Here is a 20,766-nt window from a genome sequence, read left to right on the forward strand (position 1 = left end):
TCTCATCTCAGAGCATCGGTCAGGTTCCAGAAGCACTCACGGGTTAGAGCGCTTCTTGGCTTCATCAGCACAGGCCAGCTGGTGGCACTCCTTCACATGGATGACCAGAGTCTGTGTTTGCTGCTCATACTTGAGAGAAAAGGCGATCTTGCCGGTCACAAGGATGTTTCCAAAATCGCCAGCTTCACTATAGATACTCATCATGCTGCCAATTGTACTCTGAAGATAAAGCACCCACAAACATCTGGTAAAGGCATACTCCCCTCCCACATTGCTCACATCTTCCTTCAAAATAAAGCCACAGTCACGGAACAAAACAAAAGCTTCAGAAGCCCCTGCTATAAGCCAGTACTGCCAACAGGCTTGTACTCAGAGCATGAGACAGCCTAGTAGCACACTCATAATTATTGAGGTTAATAATCAGTTCTTGGCTCACCTATGTTCTGTCTCTCTTCTTCCCTGCTTTTTATAAATTTTATTTTTAGTTTTCACTTGTCCCAGAAGGTAGACAAGGAGTACAGGTAGGAGGAAACTATGGTTTTAATATGTTACATACACTAAAATGTTGGCTAGAGGGGGTCAGTTGCTCATTAAAACAAAGTGCCTCAATTATCTTTGGGTTTCTTTTATCTACCATATCCCTATCAAGACCTATAGAAAAAGTGATTCTTTAAGAATGGTGGAGGGCAGGAATCCCACCAGAGGTGAAAATACCTCTTCCTCTCAGGTAGTAGTCGTCTCTGTAAGCCTGCCATTCTATTCCTGTGTGTGAGTAGAAACAAACCCTAATCACTCTGGTTCCTGACTCTGTGTCCCCTCAACACAAATCTTTGTACTTATGACAGAACTAGGCCCTAATTCTTTACTGTCCCTTTAACTTTATGATTTTGATTTGTATTGCTACTCCTTAATCATACCCTGATGCCAATTAACCCTGCCAGGGTCCCCTCATGCCAATGTTCTTTTTCTTTTAAATGTTGATTTATTTATTTTGAGAGAGAGGAAGAGAGAGAATTCCAAGCAGGCTCTGAGCTGTCAGCGCAGAGCCCAACACGGGGCTCAATCTCACAAAGCATGAAATCATGACTTGAGCCAAAATCAAGAGTTGGATGCTTAACCAACTGAGCCACCCAGGCACCCTGACAATACTTTTGAATGTGAGATTTGGAGTGGGCTCTGATGAAGAAATATTATCTTGCTCACTTCATGGCCTGTTACCTTTTCAGAGGAGAAGTTATGGTTTACTGTTCACAAAGCTGTGATAAAGAATGTCTCTAGTCCTAATTACCGAATTACCTAACTACTTCCAGGGCAGAGGCTGAGGGAAATCACCTAGCTGTGCACTAAGCAACTATTATCTAAACTGAGGATATGAATAAACAAATGTATCTCACTTACCTGGAAAGAGTGACTAGGATGATTCCCAGGTCCTGACTCTGCTCTAGAGAGATACTTCCTTCATTCCTGGTACCCAAACATGTCTATAGCCACAGAACCAATAGAACTTACCATGGACGAACCACTTCGCATGCTGCTTCTGGCTAGCTTCTGGCGATGCAGCTTCACCAGATGGTCAATGTCTTCTTCTTCTTCTTCCTCTTCCTGGAACAATAAATATAGATTCAGGGTTAATAAAATGAGAAAAAGTTCAAAGACTAATGAACTTCCTTTGGTGGGAGCCATAATTATTGCTAAACTCTGAGGTGTCATGTACACATGCATGCACATATCCTTATTTTGTGTCTCCCATTTCAGGTTTCCAAACTATATTCCAACCATCTTTCTCAAATTTAAAGACAATAAGAATATCTTTTTCTCATTTGTCTGCCCAACCCAACCACCCCTTTACATTTGAATCAAAATAAGTATTTATTTGAACCCCAACTATATATCAAGCAATGTATTTGAAGATGAAAGAGACAATGAAGACAGTATTTTTCTTTAAGCAATTCAGCAACAAGATTTACTTTACAATAAAGATTCATGTTGCCCTTTCCTAAAGAATTAGGTCGATTAAGAGTATCAAGTACTAAGGTCAACTCTAGATTTATAAAATTTCATAGAGTGGACAAGTGAAATACAAGGGTACTTACCATATCTACACTGAGGCCTGGGACAGATTTGCTTCTGTCTCCCAAGGAACCACTTTCATGTCCCACATCTTCTGGGTGAAGATCAATAACAGATTTAGTGTATTCTGAGTGGAAGAGCAAAAACCCAAATCAAAAGAAACGTACTCTTCTCCGTACCAAGAACCCATCCAGGGTATTGAGAACTTCAATCTCTAAGGCCATGAAGGGAAACCTACCTGAAGGCCTGAGGATTTTTCTGGTGTTCTTCTTAAATATCATTTCACCCTCATCAATTGATACTGCATTTTGACCCCCAGGCTGAGTTTCCTAGGAAGGAATGAGGGCCAGGAAATGGAAAAGGACTGCTGGGTAGGTGGAGGATGAATAAGGAAAAAATTGACTTAAGAATAAGGCTCAGACTCTGTTTCATATTCTGTGTCTCCTCCTCTCTCTGCCCCTCCCATGCTCATGCTCTGTCTTGGTCTCTCAATAATAAATAAATGTTAAAAAATTTAAAAAAAAAATAAGGCTCAGACTTTTGCTAAATTATGCAAAGTTAAAGGAAAGATTAATTTAATCTTAGGAATTTAATCCTAGGAAGTAGTACAAAACCTATTTTCTCACATGTTTCAACCAAACCTTAAATGCTCCCAAGTGAATCTGAACTAAAATTCATTTAACTGAATTCTTGATGTAAACTATTCCTGAGAAGGGAAAAAGAGAGAAGAGAGAGAGAGACCCCAACGGACCAATACCTAAAGCTTACCTTTTCTACTTGAGATGTGGGTGCAGACATCTTCTTCCATTCTGGAAAGAGTCCAGATTTATCCAGAGAGTCTCTCCTGGAGGTAGATATAGAAGTTATAACAAAATCACCTCCTCACCTTCCCCATCTATGGAAGCTCTATGGAAGGAGATCCACTGGCTTGGGGTGATTGTAGTAACCAAATCCAGAAGGTAAACTTCACATCTGATTTACCTTGAAGGAATGCAAACAATTAGATAAGCAACTTTGCACAAACAGAAGCACTCACTCCCCCCCTCCTAAGGGACATCAGGGACAGTTGCTACTGGTCCAGGAAGACTCCTCCAAGATGCAGCAGCCTGTGGAAGTTAGCATGCTCCAGAAGGCTGTGCTCAAAGCCAACAGTAAATGTACTACTGACAAACTTGTGGCAAGGTCAGAGAAAATACTTCGTTTGACTTGCTGAGGACAGAAGTCAGGAACACTGAAGGCACAGGACCCATGCATCCTGAGCTGGACAACAAAATGGAGACTTCAGTTGAGCAGAAGTGCAGAGACTCGCAGGGGTTTCACCTTGACATGCTATCCGAGTCAGCAGTGTAGCTATCCAGACTCTCATTCTCAGTCTCCAGTGCACTCTTTCCACTTTTCAGCTTGGGCACTTCAAATGGCACACTAGAATAAAAACCAAGAGCCAATGTGTAAAGAAAGTGGGCTCTCCTGCTGGGAGTCAAGCTTCCTTCCAACCCATTCACAGTGGTAGCCTAAGCGATCTTCCTAAGATAAATACCTGAGTATATACTTTTAAAACTTTTCGGCAATTCCTCATTGCTGTTGGAATTGAGTTAAAACTCCTCAGCAGGGCAAGAAAATCCTCATGATTTTGACCCCTGCTCACCTCTCCAGACTCATCTTTCACCCTCAACCTCTCCTTATACTTTACATTTCCAGAAGGATTAAGCTCTTTTGGTTCCTTGACCATGCCAAAGTTCTCCCTTTTACTCTTGTCTCTTCCTGGGATGTTCTTTGTACGATGAGCACTTTTCTTCACCTGGCTAAATCAACTCCTTCTTCAGGTCTCTCCTTGTATGTCAATTCCTCTAGGTCTCTCTGACTATGCCCCCACTCCAAGTCTAGATTAGTAACATTCTTATATGCTCCTAAAGTACCCTGATTTCTTGGTAGCAGTCATCACATATGTAATTATTTATGTCTTTCAAATTATTTAATTTATTCAATAATTTAAACAAATGATTTATTTAATGACTTTCTCCTCCATTAGACTAAGTTCTGTGAGATCAGTGACTACAAATCTTATTCACTGCTGTGTTCCCAATGCCTAGAAGAGAAATTACCGTACAGGGAGGCACTCATATATTGGTTGACCGAATGTTCTCAGTGGGGCTTAATGTATACACATAAATAACTAGTATGTTTCAAAGACAGTATTCAGAAGACCAGAATTCTTTCTCGGCTTAATGAATGGGCATTCAAAACAGCAGTTCTCATCTCTAAAGGGAAGAACACAATTCCTGGGACTCAAGGAATTTGTGAGAGCAGTTAAGAAAAGGGGGAAATTCATTCTTCCTCAAGAATCTCAACTAATTTCACTTGACTCCCAGGACATGACACTCCTGGTCCTCTGACCTTGCTGGGGTCTCTTTCTGAGGCTCCTTTGCTGGTCCTTCATCTCCTAAACCTCTAATCTTTGGATTATGTCCAGGCTTATTCCTTAGACTGCTTCTCTTCAATATCTAGAATTATCCCTAAATGATCTCATCTAGTCTCATGGCTTTAAATATCCTCTATAAACTAATAATTCCTAAATTTATCTCTCACTCAAATGCCAGGCTGGTATTTCCAATAGCCTACTTCACATCTCTGTTTGGATATCTCAAAGACAACAAGTACAAGATTAAGGCCCTAATCCTCCCCCAAATCTGCTATCCCCTCAATTTCATTAACTGACAACTTCCTCCTTTCATCCTCTGGTCAAGGATCTTAATTTTCCTTGACTCTCCTTACTCTCTCACAATACAAAACAATCTGTTAGCAGATACTCTTAGCTCTCTCTTCTTTTTTTTAATGTTTATTTATTTATTTTGAGAGAAAGAGAGAATGAGCAGGGAAGGGGGAGAGAGAGAGGGAGACAGAGAATCCCACGCAGGCTCTGTACTGCTAGTGTGGAGCTTGACACAGGGCTCAAACTCATGAAACATGAGATCATGACCTGAGCCAAAATCAAGAGTCGAATGCTTAACTGACAGAGCCACCCAGGCACTCTTTGGCTCTATCTTCAATTGTATGTAGAATCTGACCAGTTCTCATCCCCCACTGCCACTACTTTTGGTCCAAACCACCATCATCTAGCTACTGGATGATCACAATAGCTTCCTGACTGAACTCCCTACTTCTACCCTTGTCCCTATACAATCTATCCTCAATACAGCAGTCAAAATGAGCTTTTAACATATAAGTCCAAATATAGAATTACCATATGACCCAGCAATTCCACTTCTAGGTATATACCAAAGAGAACTGAAAACATATGTCCACACAAAAACTTGTACATGAATGTTCATAGCAGCATTATTCATAATAGCCAACAGGTTGAAACAGTGTAAATGTCCACCAATGGGTGAAAGTATAAACAAAATATAGTATATTCATACAATGAAACTTTACTGTCAATAAAAAGAAAGAAACTTCTGATACATGCTACAACATGAATGAACTTTGAAAATATTATGCTAAGTGAAATAAGCAAGACACATTTTGCATGACTCCATTTATATGAAAGATCCAGAATAGGCAAATCTGGTGTCTCTAGAAAGCAGACTAGAGACTGGAGAAAATGGGGAGCCACTGCTTAATGTATGTTATGTGAATTTTACCTCAGTTTAAACAAAGAGAAAAAGATCACGTCTTCAGACTCCTCCTCCTCATGCGGAGTGAAAGACAGGGTCCTTACAGGTGCCAACAAAGTCTTACATGATCTGCTTCTCATCCCTTCTCTGTCCTCATCTCCTACTGTTCTCCCCTTGCCCATTCAGTTCCAGATTACCCAAATGTGCCAAATACAAACTCACCTTAGGGTCTTTATATCTTCTGCTTTCTCTGCCCACAGTGCACTCCCCCCATGTACTCCCAGGGATTGCTTCCTCCCTCATTTGCTTCATGTCTTTGCTCAGATGTCACCTTGTTATTAAGACTTTTCCCTGGTTACCCTAAGTGAAATAGCATATATACACACGTTTTCTTGGCACTCCCTATCCCTTTAGCCTACTTCATTTTCTTCATAGCACTTGTCAACATCTGATATGATATATTTATTTGATTACTGTCTGTGTCCATCCACCCCCAAATCTAAGCTCCACAAGCAAGGGACTTTGTTGTATTTACCAATGTATCCCACTGCCTAAAATGGTGCCTGGCAAATAGTAGGTATTCATAGATATTTGTTTAAAAAATGAGTGAACTATTAAATGAACAAAGAACAAGGTAACCAGAATCTATAATGTTTTAGGCAGTAAATAATAAACTTTCCAGGTTATCACATGATGTTTGCAATAACTTCATGAAAACAGCAGGGTTTGAAATCCTAGGGTGTGCATGAAACAGTAGTCATTTCTTGAGAGATGTATTAGCTTTATAGTCTAAGGCACAGCAGGGAAGTTGATTTCATTTTTACTTTAGAATCATTCTTTTCCCCTCTTTGTTCCAAAGAATAAACAACCCAAAGAGGAACCATTCCTCTAGAGAGGTAGTTGAACAATAACTCATGGAGTGTGTTTTCTGCTTGTATTTTTCCTAAATATTAATATGTACTAACTCAGAGATGATACAAATAACCCTGGGGAAAAAAGGCAATTATTGACATCTGTGCAGTAAAAAGTAGACTACGAGATTAGTCCTGGGCTCTAACTATCTGTATAATCTCAGGTAAATCACTTATCTTGCTTTCCTTTCTGTAAAAATAAGAGGGCTGAATTTGATTACCTCTGCGGCTCCATAATTTTATGGCAAAGATCATTTATGGCCACTTAATCTGCTTCCATGTTTATGGTAAATAAGTCTTCTGGGTCCAATGAGACAAGAGGTCATAGACAGCCAGAAGCAGCAGGTTTCAGAAATTACATTCTGACCGATGATGTCAGATGTGTTCATCAGATTCAGGAAATAAAAGCCATTCTTATCCTTATCCATAAAGGAAGAAGGGGGCCTCATCACCTAGAAGAGATGAGTCACCCACCCAAAGCTGTGTGGAGATACCATACAGATAGCAACAAGAATGAGCCAGACCCTTAGTGCTGACATGGAAAGATGTCGATGTTATATTTTTCTGTGATCTACACCTTGAGTTATAACTGACATAAATAAACTGCACATGTTTAAGTGTGCAATTTGATGAGTTTTAACATATACAGACACTTGTGAAACCATTACCACAATTAAGTTAGTGAACACATCTATCACTCTTAAAAGCTTCCTCTTGTTCCTTCATAATCTATTCCTCACTCCCTACCTGACCCCAGACAGAAAGTGCTGATCTGCTTTCTGCCACTAAAATTTGGATTGCACATTCTAGAATTTTATATAAGTAGAATCATACAGTATAGCTTCTATTTTTTGTTTGTTGTTTTTTGTCTCTTTGTTCTTTGTATCAATAGTTTATTCCTTTCCATTGTTGAGTAGTATTCCACTGTAAAAATAAGCCACGATTTATCCCTTTACCCTATTGGTAGACATTTGAGTTGTTTCCAGCATTTGGCTATTACAAATAAAGCTGCTATGAATATTCATGTACAAGTCTTTGCATGGAAATACGCTTTCAATTCTCTGGAGTAAATACTGAGGAATGGGATGGCTGAATGACAAGGCAGTGCACATTTAAGTAAACTACTACTAAACTGTTTTTCAAAGTGGCTGTACTGTTCCACGTTCCCACCAGCAGTGTATGAAAATTCCAGTTGTTTTACATTCTCACCAACAATTGGTATGGTCTGTTTTTTAATTTTAGCTATTCTAGTGGGTATACAGTAGTATCCTATTATGATTTTAATTTGCATTTCTCTAATAATTAAAGATGTTGAGCATCATTTGACATCTATATAGTGTCTTTGGAAAAGTGTCTGTTCAAATACTTTGCCAATTTTCTACTGGATTATCTATATTATGGAGTTTTCAAAGTTCTTTCTCTTTCATTTATTATCATTTATTAACATGTATGTAGTATAATCCTTTTTTAAAAAGAAATGAAAAATATAAGAATCCAATCCATATTTATACATTTAGACAGTTATGGTAGTCCATACAACAAAACTAGTAATGACTATTAATGATAATAGCTGGGGGCAGAAGCAGTGAGGCTACAGGGGACTCATTTTACATATTTTTATATTATATTGCTTTTCAACAATCATATAAAATATGATTAAGTTATTTCTCTTTGGCTGAGGGAAATGTAGGGGAAAAACACAAATAAAGGCCAAAACAATTCACCAGCAGCAGCCAAATAAGGAGTACAGTGTCAAGTCATAAGTTCAAAAAGTCATGGCTAAGAAAACAGAAGAAAGATTTAATTCAGGGGCGCCTGGGTGGCTCAGTCTGTTAAGCATCTGACTTCGGCTCAGGTCACAATCTCACAGTTTGTGGGTTCAAGCTCCGCATCAGGCTCTGTGGTGATAGCTCAGAGCCTGGAGCCTGCTTCGGACTCTGTATCTTCCTCTCCCTCTGCCCCTCCCCCACTTGCTTGTGTGGGCTCCTGTGGGCACGTGTGTGCTCTCTCTCTCCAAAATAAATAAACATTAAAAAAATTAAAAACGGGGGGATGAGGGAAGATGGCGGTGTAGGAGAATGCTGGGCTCACCGCGCGTCCTGTTGATCACTTAGATTCCACCTACACCTGCCTAAATCACCCAGAAAACCGCCAGAGGATTAGCAGAACGAAGTCGCCGGAGCCAAGCGCAGAGGAGAGGCCCACGGAGGAGGGTAGGAAGGGCGGCGCAGCGGTGCACGCTCCACGGAATGGCGGGAGGGAGCCGGGGCGGAGGGGCGGCTCGCTGGCCAAGCAGAGCCCCCAAGTCTGGCTTGCAAGGGTGGAGGGGCCTGACGGACTGTGTTCCGACAGCAAGCGCGACTTAGCGTCTGGGAGGTCATAAGTTAACAGCTCTGCTCGGAAAGCGGGAAGGCTGGAGGACAAACGGAGGGAGAGCTGCTGAGCCCCCGGACGAAGGAGCTCAGTTTGGTGGGGAACAAAGGCGCTCCCCAGCACCATCTCCACCGCCCATCCCCCAGCCAAAATCCCAAAGGGAACCAGTTCCTGCCAGGGAACTTGCTCCCTCTGCACAAACACCCAACTCTGTGCTTCTGCGGAGCCAAACCTCCGGCAGCGGATCTGACTCCCTCCCACTGCCACAGGGCCCCTCCTGAAGTGGGTCACCTAAGGAGAAGCGAGCTAAGCGTGCCCCTCCTGCCCCCGTGCACCTTGCCTACCCACCCCAGCTAATATGCCAGATCCCCAGCATCACAAGCCTGGCAGTGTGCAAGTAGCCCAGACGGGCCACGCCACCCCACAGTGAATCCTGCCCCTAGGAGAGGGGAAGAGAAGGCACACACCATTCTGACTGTGGCCCCAGCGGTGGGCTGGGGGCAGACATCAGGTCTGACTGCGGCCCCGCCCACCAACTCCAGTTATACACCACAGCACAGGGGAAGGGCCCTGCAGATCCTCACCACGCCAGGGACTATCCAAAATGACCAAGCGGAAGAATTCCCCTCAGAAGAATCTCCAGGAAATAACAACAGCTAATGAGCTGATCAAAAAGGATTTAAATAATATAACAGAAAGTGAATTTAGAATAATAGTCATAAAATTAATCGCTGGGCTTGAAAACAGTATAGAGAACAGCAGAGAATCTCTTGCTACAGAGATCAAGGGACTAAGGAACAGTCACGAGGAGCTGAAAAACGCTTTATATGAAATGCAAAACAAAATGGAAACCACCACGGCTCGGATTGAAGAGGCAGAGGAGAGAATAGGTGAACTAGAAGATAAAGTTATGGAAAAAGAGGAAGCTGAGAAAAAGAGAGATTAAAAAAATCCAGGAGTATGAGGGGAAAATTAGAGAACTAAGTGATACACTAAAAAGGAATAATATACGCATAATTGGTATCCCAGAGGAGGAAGAGAGAGGGAAAGGTGCTGAAGGGGTACTTGAAGAAATAATAGCTGAGAACTTCCCTGAACTGGGGAAGGAAAAAGGCATTGAAATCCAAGAGGCACAGAGAACTCCCTTCAGATGTAACTTGAATCGATCTTCTGCACGACATATCATAGTGAAACTGGCAAAATACAAGGATAAAGACAAAATTCTGAAAGCAGCAAGGGATAAACGTGCCCTCACATATAAAGGGAGACCCGTAAGACTCGTGACTGATCTCTCTTTTGAAACTTGGCAGGCCAGAAAGAATTGGCACGAGATTTTCAGTGTGCTAGACAGAAAAAATATGCAGCCGAGAATCCTTTATCCAGCAAGTCTGTCATTTAGAATAGAAGGAGAGATAAAGGTCTTCCCAAACAAACAAAAACTGAAGGAATTTGTCACCACTAAACCAGCCCTACAAGAGATCCTAAGGGGGACCCTGTGAGACAAAGTACCAGAGACATCACTACAAGCATAAAACATACAGACATCACAATGACTCTGAACCCGTATGTTTCTATAATAACACTGAATGTAAATGGATTAAATGTGCCAACCAAAAGACATAGGGTATCAGAATGGATAAAAAAACAAGACCCATCTATTTGCTGTCTACAAGAGACTCATTTTAGACCTGAGGACACCTTTAGATTGAGAGTGAGGGGATGGAGAACTATTTATCATGCTACTGGAAGCCAGAAGAAAGCTGGAGTAGCCATACTTATATCAGACAAACTAGACTTTAAATTAAAGGCTGTAACAAGAGATGAAGAAGGACATTATATAATAGTTACAGGGTATATCCATCAGGAAGAGCTAACAATTATAAATGTCTATGCGCCGAATACCGGAGCCCCCAAATATATAAAACAACTGCTCATAAACATAAGCAACCTTATTGATAGGAATGTGGTAATTGCAGGGGACTTTAACACCCCACTTACAGAAATGGATAGATCATCTAGACACACGGTCAGTAAAGAAACAAGGGCCCTGAATGAGACATTGGATCAGATGGACTTGACAGATATATTTAGAACTCTGCATCCCAAAGCAACAGAATATACTCTCTTCTCGAGTGCACATGGAACATTCTCCAAGATAGATCATATACTGGGTCACAAAACAGCCCTTCATAAGTTCACAAGAATTGAAATCATACCATGCATACTTTCAGACCATAATGCTATGAAGCTTGAAATCAACCACAGGAAAAAGTCTGGAAAACCTCCAAAAGCATGGAGGTTAAAGAGCACCCTACTAACGAATGAGGGGGTCAACCAGGCAATTAGAGAAGAAATTAAAAAATATATGGAAACAAACGAAAATGAAAATACAACAATCCAAACGTTTTGGGATGCAGCGAAGGCAGTCCTGAGAGGAAAATACATTGCAATCCAGGCCTATCTCAAGAAACAAGAAAAATCCCAAATACAAAATCTAACAGCACACCTAAAGGAAATAGAAGCAGAACAGCAAAGGCAGCCTAAACCCAGCAGAAGAAGAGAAATAATAAAGATCAGAGCAGAAATAAACAATATAGAGTCTAAAAAACTGTAGAGCAGATCTACGAAACCAAGAGTTGGTTTTTTGAAAAAAATAAACAAAATTGACAAACCTCTAGCCAGGCTTCTCAAAAAGAAAAGGGAGATGACCCAAAGAGATAAAATCATGAATGAAAATGGAATTATTACAACCAGTCCCTCAGAGATACAAACAATTATCAGGGAATACTATGAAAAATTATATGCCAACAAATTGGACAACCTAGAAGAAATGGACAAATTCCTGAACACCCACACTCTTCCAAAACTCAATCAGGAGGAAATAGAAAGCTTGAACAGACCCATAACCAGCGAAGAAATTGAATCGGTTATCAAAAATCTCCCAACAAATAAGAGTCCAGGACCAGATGGCTTCCCAGGGGAGTTCTACCAGACGTTTAAAGCAGAGATAATACCTATCCTTCTCAAGCTATTCCAAGAAATAGAAAGGGAAGGAAAACTTCCAGACTCAATCTATGAAGCCAGTATTACTTTGATAACCAAACCAGACAGAGACCCAGTAAAAAAAGAGAACTACAGGCCAATATCCCCGATGAATATGGATGCAAAAATTCTCAATAAGATACTAGCAAATCAAATTCAACGGCATATAAAAAGAATTTCACCATGATCAAGTGGGATTCATTCCTGGGATGCAGGGCTGGTTCAACATTCGCAAATCAATCAACGTGATATATCACATTAACAAAAAAAAAAAAAAAGAGAAGAACCATATGATCCTGTCAATCGATGCAGAAAAGGCCTTTGACAAAATCCAGCACCCTTTCTTAATAAAAACCCTTGAGAAAGTCGGGATAGAAGGAACATACTTAAAGATCATAAAAGCCATTTATGAAAAGCCCACAGCTAACATCATCCTCAATGGGGAAAAACTGAGAGCATTTCCCCTGAGATCAGGAACACGACAGGGATGCCCACTCTCACCGCTGTTGTTTAACATAGTGCTGGAAGTTCTAGCATCAGCAATCAGACAACAAAAGGAAATCAAAGGCATCCAAATTGGCAAAGATGAAGTCAAGCTTTCGCTTTTTGCAGATGACATGATATTATACATGGAAAATCCAATAGACTCCACCAAAAGTCTGCTAGAATTGATACATGAATTCAGCAAAGTTGCAGGATACAAAATCAATGGACAGAAATCAGTTGCATTCTTATACACTAACAATGAAGGAACAGAAAGACAAATAAATAAACTGATCCCATTCACAATTGCACCAAGAAGCATAAAATACCTAGGAATAAATCTAATCAAAGATGTAAAGGATCTGTATGCTGAAAACTATAGAAAGCTTATGAAGGAAATTGAAGAAGATTTAAAGAAATGGAAAGACATTCCCTGCTCATGGATTGGAAAAATAAATATTGTCAAAATGTCAATACTACCCAAAGCTATCTACACATTCAATGCAATCCCAATCAAAATTGCACCAGCATTCTTCTTGAAACTAGAACAAGCAATCTTAAAATTCATATGGAACCACAAAAGGCCCCGAATAGCCAAAGGAATTCTGAAGAAGAAGACCAAAGCAGGAGGCATCACAATCCCAGACTTTAGCCTCGACTCCAAAGCTGTCATCATCAAGACAGCATGGTATTGGCACAAAAACAGACACATAGACCAATGGAATAGAATAGAAACCCCAGAACTAGACCCACAAACATATGGCCAACTCATCTTTGACAAAGCAGGAAAGAACATCCAATGGAAAAAAGACAGCCTCTTTAACAAATGGTGCTGGGAGAACTGGACAGCAACATGCAGAAGGTTGAAACTAGACCACTTTCTCACACCATTCACAAAAATAAACTCAAAATGGAGAAAGGACCTGAATGTGAGACAGGAAACCATCCAAACCCTAGAGGAGAAAGCAGGAAAAGACCTCTCTGACCTCAGCCGTAGCAATCTCTTACTCGACACATCCCCAAAGGCAAGGGAATTAAAAGCAAAAGTGAATTACTGGGACCTTATGAAGATAAAAAGCTTCTGCACAGCAAAGGAAACAACCAACAAAACTAAAAGGCAACCAACGGAATGGGAAAAGATATTTGCAAATGACATATCGGACAAAGGGCTAGTATCCAAAATCTATAAAGAGCTCACCAAACTCCACACCCAAAAAACAAATAACCCAGTGAAGAAATGGGCAGAAAACATGAATAGACACTTCTCTAAAGAAGACATCCGGATGGCCAACAGGCACATGAAAAGATGTTCAGCGTCGCTCCTTATCAGGGAAATACAAATCAAAACCACACTCAGATATCACATCATGCCAGTCAGCGTGGCCAAAATGAACAAATCAGGAGACTATAGATGCTGGAGAGGATGTGGAGAAACGGGAACCCTCTTGCACTGTTGGTGGGAATGCAAATTGGTGCAGCCGCTCTGGAAAGCAGTGTGGAGGTTCCTCAGAAAATTAAAATTAGACCTACCCTATGACCCAGCGATAGCATTGCTAGGAATTTATCCAAGGGATACAGGAGTACTGATGCATAGGGGTACTTGTACCCCAATGTTCATAGCAGCACTCTCAACAATAGCCAAATTATGGAAGGAGCCTAAATGTCCATCAACTGATGAATGGATAAAGAAATTGTGGTTTATATACACAATGGAATACTACGTGGCAATGAGAAAGAATGAAATATGGCCTTTTGTAGCAACGTGGATGGAACTGGAGAGTGTGATGCGAAGTGAAATAAGCCATACAGAGAAAGACAGATACCATATGGTTTCACTCTTATGTGGATCCTGAGAAACTTAACAGGAACCCATGGGGGAGGGGGAGGAAAAAAGAAAAAAAAAAAAAGAGGTTAGAGTGGGAGAGAGCCAAAGCATAAGAGACTGTTAAAAACTGAGAACAAACTGAGGGTTGATCGGGGGTGGGAGGGAGGTGAGGGTGGGTGATGGGTATTGAGGAGGGCACCTTTTGGGATGAGCACTGGGTGTTGTATGGAAACCAATTTGACAATAAATTTCATATAATAAAAAAAAAAAACTGAGAAGAAACTGAGGGTTGATGGGGGGTGGGAGGGAGGAGAGGGTGGGTGATGGGTATTGAGGAGGGCACCTTTTGGGATGTGCACTGGGTGTTGTATGGAAACCAATTTGACAATAAATTTCATATATTAAAAAAAAATTAAAAACAAGCAGATGATTTATGGTTGCACAGCAGGATGTAAATGTTATAAGTGCTAATAAAGTAAAAGTAATTTGAGTAATAAAAAAAGGAAGTAGGGGAAAGCATTGGTAGGAAGTCTAAGAAAGCTAATTTCCTCCTCTTTCATAGCAGACAGTCCACTGATATTATTGAAACAGGTAGATTTTTTAAATGACTAAATGACTGGCCAAGCACTCCACTGCTAGGTATCTACCTAAGAAAAATGTAAATGTATGTTCATACAAAAACTCACAGTGAAAGTTCACAGCCGCGTTACTCATAATAGCCAAAAAGTGAAAACAACCCAAATGCCCATCTACAGATGAATGGATAAATATGGCATATACATATAATAGAATACTGTTTGTCAATGAAAAGAAATGAAGTCCTGCTACACGCTATAACATAGATGAACCCTGAAAACATTATGTTAAGTGAGAGAAGACAGTCACAAAGGACCACATAGTCTTTGATTCCATTGAAATGAAATGTCCACAATAGGCAAATACAGAGATAGAAAGAAGATCAGTGATTGTTGAGGGATGGGGAAGGAAAAGGAAGTTGGGGGAGTGGCAACTAAAGAGTACAGGGTTTTTTATTAAGGTGATTAAAAGTTCTAAAATCAATTGAGGTGATGGTTTCACAATTCTGTGAACATATTAGAAACCACTGCATTATACACTATAAATGGGTGAATTGTATGGTTATGTGAATTGTATTTCAATAAGGCTGTTTCTAAAAAGATACTAGGAAAAAAATGATTGTTCAATGGTTTTTATATTTTTTTTCTTAAACTTAGTGGGATGTTAATGACTAATATCTTTTATGGTAAAGAAACATTTGAAGATTAGCAATTCTTCAATTTTATTTCAGTGTTTTATTCTGTTAAATTCAAGTAAAATTAAATAGCATGCTTTTAATGTATATATTATGATCTAATATAATGCAGATTTTTCAGTCTATCTACCCACCCATCCTTCTATCTATATATATGCACAAAAGGTATTGGAAATAATTTTTACATGTGAATACTGTGGTAGTAGGAATTTGGGCAATTTGTTGCTTTCTTTATTGTTTCCTATACTAGTTAAATTTTTAATAAGTATGTGTCATTTTTATTCATCTTTAAATTGTTCTTAAAAGAACAGAGTAAATATGAGAAAATGTTAATGTTTACATGTGGGTAGTGGGATTAGGATTTTTTCCCTCCTTCTTTATTCTTTTCTGTACTTTCCAAATTTTCCTGTAATAAGCAACTATTATTTTCTAAATAGAAGAAAGTTAAAAATGATAGAATTAAAAGGATGTGTAGCATTTCTGAAAGTGATTGCTAGTTCTTACCTGGGCTCCTTCTGTTGCTCCTGAATGATCTTTCTTCCTGGCCAGATATCATCCATCTGTGACTGATGAAGAAGGGACTGTCCCACTGTCTCTCTTTTATTCACTTCAAGACAAACAAAAGCATGGCAGGGTGGTGGTGATGAGAGGGGAAGGGAAATACATTACACTTGCAGACAGGATGGCAGTATTATCTTTATATTACACCCCCGCCCCCAGAGCCCATGAAGTGAAACTACCACCAGTAAGAACATAATAGGATTCCACACCAGAGGATCTATCACTGAAGTTAAGCACCTCAAAAAAAAAAAAAAAATTCCAGGAAGATCAGTACCTGAGGGTTTACGGCGCAGGGACATCCTAATTATCTCACTGCCTGTGTGGTAAGCAAAGCGATTCAGTTTCTGGTCATAAAACCAGTCACCAGTTGCCTTCTTCAGCTCTCTGGGAAGGCATAGAAGAAAATGACAGATGAATTTTTTAAAAAAACGCCCTCATCATTCAGCTAACAAAGGCCAAGGAGGGAAATTCTCACCACAGTAGGGGCCTCATTTCCTCTCTCCATAGGTGATACTCACATTTCCTTGGCGCACACCTTGCACCTCCAGGTACCATTGCTTTCCTGGATTCTGCAGTCCCGACATACCAGATGGTTACAGCCCCGACAAGTGTTGGTCTTGGGAGTCAAACGGCCAAGGCTTTCCTGGCACCGAGCACAGGTCCGATCACTATAGTGCTGGCTTCCCCTCTTGGCCCCTTTCCTTTTTATCTCCAGTAACTCATTCTTCAGTCGCCTGCCAAGACCCCAAACAGAAGCACAAGCACATTTGCGATCTGCACAGGTTGGATGGAGAGATGTTGAGGGGCAGAGACAGTAAGACTATTTGGTTCTGTGAAAGCAACAACTTCAGAGCCCAACCTGACCCAGCGAGGAATTGTAAACCTCACACATGTTCCTCTGAAAGTCACATGGGAGGTGTAAGGAGAGGTTCAGATAAAACTGGTCAAAGGTCTGTGAATTCATGCTTTTTTCTGGAACTCTTACCTAATCCTTTTCTCATCTGCTTTCCGGAGCTCCTCATCTCGTTGTAGAACACTGAGGATCAAATCCCTCTCCACCTCAGACAAAAAAGAGAGGTCAAGTATCTCTGACATGATTTATTCTATTTTTTCTTCTACTCTTCTTTCTTCAAAGCAATCAGACCAGCAGAGTTACCAGAGTTGCCTGAAATAAGATAAGAACTAATTTCACACAGATAATTTACTCCAGAGTAGACCACAGCCCTAGGGCCTTTTAATAGGTTACTTTCCCCTTAAGTCAGGATAAAAACACAACGTTGAAGTAGCTGACCTATTTACTATTCCTACTCCCACCTGAATCCTGCCCTGAAAATGAAGAGGCTTTGATTTTTGAAGAAAAAGGGTTGAGTCTTTCAGCATAAGCCACTTAGTCTGGAATAAGCACAGAACACCTGAGTCAAACTCCCCCTCTACCAAGTGGATCCTCAATCATCCAATTTTCAATGCTTTAAATGTTCTCACATCCCAAGTGTATTAATCCAAATAATCAGACAGATGGTCTCTGTAGTAGAGGAGAAAACCACATGGGGACTCCTTCCAGTTGAAGCCATTTCTCCTTTCCTGACCAGCTTCCACGTTCTCAGGACTCAGCTTCATGCTACACTACAAAACTTCCATAAGCTATTCTATCTCCCAAAGTTCTTATTGCTGTCACTACTTCAAGAATGTCTTCACACATTTGTTAAGCACCCACTCTGACAGGCATTGTGCAAAGTGCTAGGTATATAGAGATGAGTTAGACACAATTCCTGTCCTTAAGAAGTCCACAGACTAGTAGGGGAGACAGATACACATAAAAACAGCACAATGTACTAAGTGCTATGAGAGGGATAATAAATTCAATGCTATGGGAACCTAAAGAAGAAAATAACTAATTCTATCTTGCATAGAGAGAGAAGAGAAAGATTTGTATACATGGTAGGTTTTACAGAGAGGTGTATTTTTCATTATAAAACAGTAAATTTTTGTTGGTGGGGGGAAATGGTAGCAAAGATGGGGGGGCTAAATTTTATAACTCTCTTAAAAATTAAGAATTTTTAAATTTATTACACAGACAATAGAAATCCATCAAACATCTTTATTGTTGCTTTGTTTTTGATGTTGAGAAATCACGTGATCAAATTCATCTTGCAGAGATCACTCTAGCTATAGTATGAAAGACTGATTCAAAGGACAAATTGAAGTTCAATTTGGAAGTACATAACACATTGTAAAATATGTACATTCCTTAGCCAAGCAATATCACTTCTAAGAATGTACCTGATGGAAATACTCATATAGATGTGCATACAAGGGTATATACACAAGAATGTTACTGCAACATTTGTAAGAGCAAAACAAAATAGTTCTTTAAACAAAATAATACTTCCATATAACCGCATATTATGCAACCATTTAAAAAATGTGGTAGATCTGTATGAAGATGCATCTTGGAGTGGAAAAAAAGGTAGTTGCAGGACTATACTGAATGATACCTTTGATAAAGTATTTATCCATACATTGGCATATGTAGAGAAAAAAGGTCTGGAACAAAAACCATGATCATTGGTTTTTCTTGGGGACTACAATTGGGAGGGGCAACGTTTAATTTTTGCTTTGTATGGTTATGATTTTTTTACATAAAAGTGTCTTACTTTTAAATACCAAAAAAGAAAATTCAGAAGAGACAGGAGGATTATTGTAATAGTCCAGACAAAAGACAATTTCAGTTTACTAAGTGTGCTTCTAACCAAATTGGCAAGCCATTTTATTTCCGTCACCCTCTGGTTTCTCATTCACAAAAATGACCTATCTCAAAAAGTTCTCAAGACAATGAAATAATGTGTGTTAATTAATCACAATATTTGGAACACATGTTTGGAATACACATACTTGATGAATCTGCTACAGGGCAGGTGTAAACCAGGGCAGCAAGACAAAGAACAGAGAATAAAGTTTGCAAAGCAGAACTGACAGAATGGAGTGACTAAGAGGATGAAGAAGGAAGACAAAGTCAAAGATGCCCACCTTGCATGTCTGGGTTTATCAACTGGTAGATTAGTGATAATCTTAACTGTGATAAGAGCTATAAGAGAAGAAACAGGTATGGAAGTAAGGCAAGAAGTTTCATTTTAGTCATAATTGTGTTTGTACTATATACAGGACATCCAGGTAATTAGACCCAGAAAATTGTTGGAGGCACAGGGCTGGTCCTCAGGAAGAGAGACTGTATCTGAAAGTATAGATTTGGTAGTCACGGGAGTCAAAGAGCTCAGGGTAGACCCAGTGAGAAAGGAAGTGAGGCCCATATTTACATTCTCTGCTCCCCCTTGAAACTAGACCAAGAACCTTTTTTCACTCTTTTGTTTTGTTTTACTAATTACCTACAGGACAATTGAGAGTATAAACAACACAGCACAGTTACAAGGTTCCTGAAACCTCAACAGTTTCTTGACTTGGCTATTTCCTGGTCTTTACTGAACTATAAGATACTAAGCTTCCTTCATAGACCCTTTCTTAGATAATCTTGAGGAAGAATGATTAGTTCTTTTTTTAATGTTTATTTATTTATTTATTTGGAGAGAGAGACAGAGTGTGAGCAGGGGAGGGGCAGAAAGAGAAGGAGATAGGATCCCAAGCAGTCTCTGCATTGTCATCGCAGAGCCTGATGCAGGGCCTGATCCCACTAACCGTGAGATGATGACCTGAGTGGAAACCAAGAGTCAGACACTTAACCAACTGAGATACCCAGGTGCCCCAAGAATTCTTAGTTCTTATACCCATGGAGAATATATACACACTGTGAGAACAAAGACTTTTTCAATATTCTTCTATGTATCTGGCCCACACACCTAACACAATATTTGGCACATAGTGCTGCATATGCTGCCACTATTGTTGATCATCATCACTATCATCATCCCACCAGTTCCATTTATTGAGAATTTACTATATGCCAGGCTACAAGTACTTTATATATTAACTAATTTAATCCTCACAACAACCCCAAGAATGAAGTACTATTGTTATCCCATTTTATAGATGAGGACCCAGGAGAGGTTGGGTTAACTTGCCCATTAATAAACAAAAAGCAACTGAAGTTGCTGGGATTCAAGCCCAGGCAATCTGATTCTAGAGCTAGTGCTCTACTGGCCCTGTCCAGGCAGGATCATGGCCAAAACAATTATAAAATATTGAACAGGGCAATTAAAAGCATTGTACAAATTGATTCTCATATGGGTGATTATGAGTGAAGCACTGGCCAAAATATCAGCAGCTCATGGATAAAATAGATATCACCAATTGCCTGGCAGTTAAAGACTAAAGATGGCACTACTGGCACATTGGAAATGAGAATGAAGTCAGATCTGTGGAGTGGCAGCAGAGTTCTGTGATGAGATAGGCACATTGGCACAATAATGACACCAAGTAACATCAAAATCCAGGGAAGTAAGAAAATCCTTGAGGAAATAAAGATAGCAACATAAGAAAATGGAACTGCTAATACTGTATATCTCTTGTTTTTCGCTCTCATGGACTTGAACAACCAGAATTGCCTTCTTTTAAAATCTTAAATTCAGGAATCCCCATTTTCTGACCATAGCACACTCTCACTAT

The 20,766-nt window shown here is 39.9% G+C and overlaps 1 protein-coding gene across 4 annotated transcripts in view; it reads right to left on the bottom strand.

Annotated features, from left to right (window-relative positions):
* Positions 1–20,766, bottom strand: part of SYTL4 (synaptotagmin like 4) — a 60,730-nt gene that overhangs the window by 10,932 nt on the left and 29,032 nt on the right. For all 4 annotated transcript variants that reach the window (XM_045471553.1, XM_045471552.1, XM_045471554.1 and 1 more), the window contains 10 exons: positions 17,135–17,314; positions 16,668–16,883; positions 16,424–16,533; positions 16,093–16,195; positions 3,391–3,492; positions 2,839–2,914; positions 2,309–2,399; positions 2,094–2,197; positions 1,510–1,602; positions 41–219 (listed from right to left, as the gene is read on the bottom strand). In XM_045471553.1, coding sequence (XP_045327509.1) covers positions 41–219; positions 1,510–1,602; positions 2,094–2,197; positions 2,309–2,399; positions 2,839–2,914; positions 3,391–3,492; positions 16,093–16,195; positions 16,424–16,533; positions 16,668–16,883; positions 17,135–17,244 — 1,184 coding nt within the window. In that variant the 5' untranslated portion in view covers positions 17,245–17,314. The remainder of the gene's footprint in view (positions 1–40; positions 220–1,509; positions 1,603–2,093; positions 2,198–2,308; positions 2,400–2,838; positions 2,915–3,390; positions 3,493–16,092; positions 16,196–16,423; positions 16,534–16,667; positions 16,884–17,134; positions 17,315–20,766) is intronic.

Source organism: Leopardus geoffroyi, chromosome X (assembly GCF_018350155.1).
Source record: "Leopardus geoffroyi isolate Oge1 chromosome X, O.geoffroyi_Oge1_pat1.0, whole genome shotgun sequence".
In the NCBI taxonomy this organism is placed as follows: Eukaryota; Metazoa; Chordata; class Mammalia; order Carnivora; family Felidae; genus Leopardus; species Leopardus geoffroyi.